General features: G+C 37.7%; 1 protein-coding gene across 1 annotated transcript in view; it reads left to right on the forward strand.

Annotated features, from left to right (window-relative positions):
* Nucleotides 1–7,500, forward strand: part of LOC115232174 (50 kDa hatching enzyme) — a 15,508-nt gene that overhangs the window by 7,539 nt on the left and 469 nt on the right. Inside the window, exons 4-7 of the mRNA XM_029802017.2 lie at nucleotides 2,742–2,823; nucleotides 3,243–3,379; nucleotides 5,213–5,458; nucleotides 6,100–6,213. Coding sequence (XP_029657877.2) covers nucleotides 2,742–2,823; nucleotides 3,243–3,379; nucleotides 5,213–5,458; nucleotides 6,100–6,213 — 579 coding nt within the window. The remainder of the gene's footprint in view (nucleotides 1–2,741; nucleotides 2,824–3,242; nucleotides 3,380–5,212; nucleotides 5,459–6,099; nucleotides 6,214–7,500) is intronic.

Consider the following 7,500-nt stretch of genomic DNA (forward strand, 5'->3'; position numbering starts at 1 on the left):
CAAGGCCTAGCACATAGAAATAAACGGAGGGCTTCTTGGCAAGGCCTAGCACACGGTAACAACCTGAATCGGGGTCACACAGAAATCATAGGATGCAGCATGGTGGATGTGAACTATTTCGCTGAATGAACTTCTGGAGTCAATGGTGAATGTCACTTGGTGCTGAGTGGATAAACAGTCAATAAACTGTCGACGGCCAGGATCAGTCAGCTCAGTTAGTGAACTGCTACTGTCACTTAATGTCGTTACATACGCAGATGAGACATTCAGCTATCAAAAGACCAATATGACTTATTCAACAACCTAGTCCACTGCTACCCACACCTCTTCCTTTCAATGACCATGATTCCTCTCAGTATTGCTACTTCTCTCCTTTCCCTCCTCACACCTTCTGTCCATACTTGTCCTTTACAATGTTAGATAGCCCTAGACTTCCTTCACAACCCATCCCATTACACACACACCCATCCTGTCTTCTCACTACCTCTCATCCCTCTGCATAGAATTACGGTTCATTTTCTTGTTCTCCAGTAATACAGTTATTTTATACCCTTAGCCTTGTAAGTTACGAAGTAATCATCCATAGTGCTGGTGCCACAAAGCACATAGTACACTAAAAAAAATGGCTGGCACTAGGAAGGGCAACCACATCAAATAAGATACTGGTGCATGACAGTGACCTCTGTGTCGTTACATACGCAGATGAGACATTCAGCTATCAAAAGACCAATATGACTTATTGGTCCGGGGAAAGTCATCAGACCAGGAGACATTGGGAGTAAGGGCAGTGGATAACGAAAACGATAGAGTCGGAAACCAAATACCTTGAGGTGTTCTAACCGCTTTCTTCGACGTCTTCATATCAAATACTACCCAGACATGACTTTGTTTTCCGTCTGTCCAAATTCGATAAAGTAGCAGTAGATTACTGGAGTTGAATTTGAAGGCGAATGACTCATTTGTTACAACGTCATAAGGTAGAGAGTTCGATTCCCGGACTGTTGTGTTCTTGAGCAAGACACTTTATTTCAGGTTGCTCCAGCTCACTCAGCTGTGGAAATGAGTTACGACGTCTTCGGTGACAAGCTGTATCGGTCCCTTTGCCTTTCCCTTGGACAACATCGGTAGCGTGGAGAGGAAAGGCTGATATGCATGGGCGACTGCTGGTCTTCCATAAACAACCTGGCCTGGATTTGTGCCTCGGAGGGTAACTTCTAGGAGTAATCTCATGGCCATTCATGACTGAAGGGGGTCTTTATTCTTCACCCAGTCCGACGAACGGGAACGTGAAACTCTGAGTAACAATTTTTGTGATATTTTTACTGCTTTTTCATAAGGCATATTACTCTACCACTGGTATTCAAATACTAATTTTCCACCTTGTTTCACATTTATGTGCTTACTCTGGTATATATATGTGTGTGTGTGTGTGTGGTGTGTGTGTGTGTGTGTGTGTGTGTGTGTATGCATGTGTGTATGTACACAGACATGACAGAACTAGACACCCTTATAAAGATTAAAATTTATTTAAATCTGAAATTATACGTTCAAATTATGTATTAATTGTTATAATGTGAAGATTTAATATTTAGTAGACATTCCCTTTGCATTATTCAATGCAAGGACCCTATTAGGCATGTTACTGGTCAGAGGACGAATATTCTCTTGAGGGATTTCATGCCAGGTTTCATGAAGTAATCTCAAAAGATCTGGTTTTGAAGATGTTTTCTTGTTCTTTTTATGAAGTGTCCAGTCCATTATGCCCCAGAGGTGTTCCATAGGGTTCATATCTGGTGACTGGCTTGGCTAGGGAAGCTTTTTAATGCCATTCTCGTCCAACAAATCATGTCCTTTTAGCCATGTGACAAACAGCCCCATCTTCCATAAATAAAGAGTCTTCTTTAATCATTTCACCACTGGAGAAGATTGGAAAGACTCCTTTCTGCAATACGGACACATATTTATCTGAGTTTATGTTTTCCTCACACTCCACCAGCTTTGATCAACCATTGCTCCAAATTGCTCCCCAGGCAATTACAGAATAGCTGCCATGTTTCATTGTTGGCTGTGATCAAATTCTTGATCACAGAGTCTCTAGACCTACACTCGACCACTGTCAGAAAATACAGCGAATCTGGACTCATCTGAGAATATGACAGTGTCCCAAAATGCTAGTGACCTCTCCACTATCTCACTTTTCTCTGCTTGATGCTGGCTGATCGAAGAAGTGGCTTCCTTCTTGCTGCTCTGCCATAGTAACCAAGTTTGTGGAGATACCTGTCAGCTGTTCTGGAACTGACCTCAACTTGCTATGTCAGAGGTCTTGCAACGAGGATTATCCTCCATTCTTCTCCTAGCAAAGAGAAGGTCCAGTCAGAAGGCCCTAGCTGATCTGGGCAAGGTGATGTGGACTCTTTCCCCTTCCTGGTGAATTGTACAATCACACCATTAACTGTAGAAAGTGGGATCCCAAGGTTTTCGGCCCCTTTGAAACTCCGACAGTTCCAAGGCTTCTTTTGTACCTGGCATGATTAAACAGTCACATATAGAACCTGAAACACAAAAATCTCAATTAATTCAAAATATAAACCTTTACAAGTTAGAATAAACATAAAACGAGGTTTTACTCTGTCATGTTTGTGTATATACGTGGTTATTTGATTGGGGACTGCTGCTGTTGCTTATCAAGTTTATATAAACACATACAACCGTCTTTAAACTTATTTTGTTGTGCATTTCAGTTACAAAATGGAAGAAAAATGATTTGACATGGAGTGTGAGGGATTTCAGCAGAACAACAAGACTGACCCGTCTTCAACAACTGTAAGCAACACCTTATTTACTGTATGTGTGTGTGTTGCTGTTGTTATTGTTGTGGTGGTTATTGCTATTGTTGTTATTGTTTCTATATTACAACCCCATCAAGATTGGTTGATTTGACTGGTACCAAATATTTTATAACACTTATTACAGTGACTAGATTTATCCTTCATGCTCTGAATTCAATTCCCAACGGGTCATTCTTTGTGTTTAACCTTCTTTCAGCCGAGACTTGAACTCTGGTCTTCCTGTGATTTAAGACACTCCAAGCACTTTAATGGAATTAATTCTCTGAACAACCAACAGCTTTTTTTTTTTTGCTTTTTTCCCTCAAATAAGTACAATTAATCTTGTACCTAATCGAATGAAATCGAAATCTTTTAACATACACCACCGTCTATCAAGTTTTTTTTTTTTTACAGAAACGCGATCAGAAAGGCCTTAAATCATTGGTCAAGCGTCACCCAGTTAACTTTCCGAGAAGTCCCGCATGGAGGCGACATCGTAATCAGATTTGTTGCAGGAGACCACGGTGATGGAAATAGTTTTGATGGACCTGGTAAGTTCCCAAGATTTCCTCATCCATTCCGTCAAATCGTTGAAATTAGCAGCCAAATTTCACTCGAATCATAGTCCAACCACCTCACAGTCTTAAACAATGTAAAAAAATCACATCATGTAAAAAAATGCACACCCGGATATACTAGGCCTCAGAGGAAAAAAAAGGCATTGTCACGGTTGGAACGCAATTAGGCATTGATATGTAGCTACAATAACAACAGCAAATATTGCTTCCACAAACCAACGAGAGAGGGTCTTTACAGACGATAGAGCTCCTAGAAGTAGCAGCTAAATCGCCCTCAAAACATACTATTGTCTGTCTATGTATGTATATATGTATGTATAAGATGACAATACACCAGAGCCGTTTTAGTGGCTTGGTGCGTAATTATTGCGGCTTTTTTTTTTAATAAATTTTATTCAACAAAGACAATAATAATATTTAACAAAATCATCAAATGATTATTCACCATCACGGAGCATATTCACCATCTACTTCAATATCTACTTGGCGTTTTGTTTAAATTTTTTGTTGAATAAAATTTATTGAAAAAAAGCTACAATAATTATACACCAACCTAATAATTCATGAGTACCCTGGGCGGTTCCCAGGGGGGTGGGACACATGGGTCTAGAGGCCCAATTCTAACCTATGTATGTTGTGGCTTGCTATCAATAAATCGATAATATAAGACCCAGTTCGTTGATTTTCCCAGGGGCGAACACTGCAGCTAAGGCGGCTCTGAAATACACACGCAGACATATATACATGTATGCGTCCTTCAGTTTGTCTCTCGCCATTTGACAACCGTTTCCAGTTAACTTAGCAATTCGACAAAAAGAAACCGATCGAACAAGTAATGAAGTTTAAAAAGCATAAGTAGTGAGGTCAATTGGATTGAGTAAACCCCTTTCAAGAGTACACCCCAGCATAGCTGCAGTCCGGTGACTAAAGTAAGCAAAAGAATAAAAGGATACAAATTTGTCTGAGCCATAGGTCGCGAGTTCGAAACCAGCAGAGCTTCTGATAACAGTAGCGCAACAAGAGATCTCAACGTACAGACGTGGTGGCGGAGAGGGGGGGAAGAGTTAGGAGGAAAAAGGGACAACTGAATCGGAACACCCCCACCCTGTTAAATAACATACGTAATGAGCAAGTGGAAATTTAACAACCGCTCACCAAGTGAGTTGTGGCGAGGAGTCGAACCTTGCCGCTCTCTTTTTTGGGGCCTCTTATCGTTTGTCGTTTCAGTCCACAGACATTTTGTGTACGAAGGTGTGCTGAGAAGTTCCTGGCTTTGAATAAAAGGAAACACAGTAAGATCAGTTAATTAGGATTTTATTCAACACTAGCAGTATCGCCCGGCGTTGTTCGAGTTTGTAAGCATTTTTAGAGAGTTACTTCCCTTATATAACCCGAGCAAAAATCATTAAAAATGCGGAAAAATCATGGTAATTTTTTTTTTAAATCGTAGACTCATCGTAGACGCGCGCTAACACCCAGAAGGACTCGATATGAATCACGACTATAAGATACCCGCTTTTGGTTAAACTGCACAGCAAAATGTGGGAGTAGTTAGGAATCTAAATCAGAGGAGACAGAGTCTCACACACAACTTCAATTTTATATATAAAGATATTCCCCTTCTCAGATTCACACACTTATTGCAGCAGTCCTTTAGTTTTTTCTAACCCCTGTCAAAGGACTTGGAAGGTTGAGCCTCCAACTAGGCCTTTCGTGACACTTTTAAAGCCAGGAATTTTTCAGCACACCCTTGTAATGGCAAAAATATGTAGAAACGCGTCACGTGTCTAATCTCTTTATTTTTAGGTAGCGTTCTTGCGCATGCGTTCTTTCCAAGTAATGGTGACACCCATTTCGATGACTCAGAAAAATGGACTTTAAAAACAAACGATGGCATCGATTTGGAAATCGTCGCTGCTCACGAATTTGGACATGCCCTCGGTTTGGCACATTCTCAGGTGTCTTCGGCTCTGATGGCCCCTTATTATAAGGGATATATTCCCGACTTCAAGCTAGACAATGATGACATCAGAGGAATCCAAAGTTTGTACGGTAAGATTATTATTATTATTATTATTATTATTATTATTATTGAGTGAGACAGCAGTGCATGCCATCAAAGTGACACTGGGGTAAAATATACGAAGCCCAGTATACCCATCATGACTACCCGTCTGATTATCATTATTATTATTATTATTATTATTATTATTATTATTATTATTATTATTATTATTATTTTATTATTATTATGATTATTATTATCATTATCATTATTATTATTATCATTATCATTATTATTATTATTATTATTATTATTACTATTACTATTATTATTATTATTATTATTATTATTAATATACTATTATTATTATTATTATTATTATTATTTATTATTAATATTATATTATTATTTATTATTATTATTATTATTAAATATTTTTATTATTATTATTATATTACTATTATTATTATTATTATTATTTTTATTATTATTATTATTATTATTATTATTTTTTTTTTATTATTATTAATATTTTTATTATTTTTATTTTTATTTTTATTATTATTATTTTAATTATTATTATTTTTATTTTATTGTTATTATTATTATTATTTTTATTTTTATTTTTATATTTTTATTATTATTATTATTATTATTATTATTATTATTATTATTATTATTATTACAGGCGTTAGAAGACGTGTGACTAGACCTACTACACGACCGACAACAACCCGCCACCGAGAATATGGCACTGGATATTGTAGATATCGATACAATAAAATAAGTGCTCTTGTCAGAGGTAAGGCGATTTCTTCATCTGTTTATACCCAGGTTAGATAAAATGCTTCATTGTATTTCTTCCGACTCTCTACGCCCTAGCTTCAAATTCTACCACGCGAAACTTTGTCGTTCATCGTTTCACGTTCGATGAAAAATAGGAAAAAATAGGGGGTAAAAAAGGGTGTATCAATAGGCGTATGGTTAAGAAGCTTGATTCCAACTATTTCGTCCCGGGTTCAACCCCACTGCGCGGCACCTCGGGCAGGTGTCTTTTACTATAGCCCCAGGGCTGATGAAAGCCCTGTGTGTGGATTTGCTAGATGAAAATGAAGAGAAGCCTATATATATATATATATATATCATATATATATATATATATATATAATATATATTATATATATATATATATATATTTAATCAGCCGAAATTGCGAGGATGATCCAGTTCTTAACTGAAGATTAGAGGCTTCGAATGACCCGTCCGTTTTTTTTGTGTCGTCTCTTTGAGTGTTTTGTAGATTCTTTGACTTGCTTTGAAGTTTTGCATTCGGTAAAATTTTGTTTATTTTAGTAGTGTTGACCGCATTGGTCCCTCTTAGCGTGCGGTATCTATGAATAGTAGTACCCTCAATATAATATAAATAAATATTTTCAAAGTGGAAGAATTTACGGATTTTTTCTCTTACGAGGCTTTTTCACGCTAACTACTGATAATTTCTTATAAAGATGTTATATTATATATATACGCATATATAATCATAGAATACACATACAAAGACTCATACAGACATGAATACATACATACATACAAATACATACGTATTTGTATGTCGTTTCAGTCGTGCCTCGACTCATAAGCACACATGGACACATAGACACACACACACTACACACACACACACACACACACACACACACACACATACACACACACACACACACACACACACACACTACACTCACATACATGCGTGTATTCTCTTTTATTCTCTTTTCCTTGTTTCAGTCATTTGACTGCGGCCATGCTGGAGCACCACCTTTTTAGTCGAGCAACTCGACCCCGGGACTTATTCTTTGTAAGCCCAGTACTTATTCTATCGGTCTCTTTTGCCGAACCGCTAAGTGACGGGGACATAAACACACCAGCATCGGTTGTCAAGCAATGCTAGGGGGACAAACACAGACACACAAACAAACGCACACACATATATATATATACATATATACGACGGGCTTCTTTCAGTTTCCATCTACCAAATCCACTCACAAGGCTTTGGTCGGCCCGAGGCTATAGTAGAAGACACTTG

Source organism: Octopus sinensis, unplaced genomic scaffold (genome assembly GCF_006345805.1).
Source record: "Octopus sinensis unplaced genomic scaffold, ASM634580v1 Contig19756, whole genome shotgun sequence".
Taxonomy (NCBI): Eukaryota; Metazoa; Mollusca; class Cephalopoda; order Octopoda; family Octopodidae; genus Octopus; species Octopus sinensis.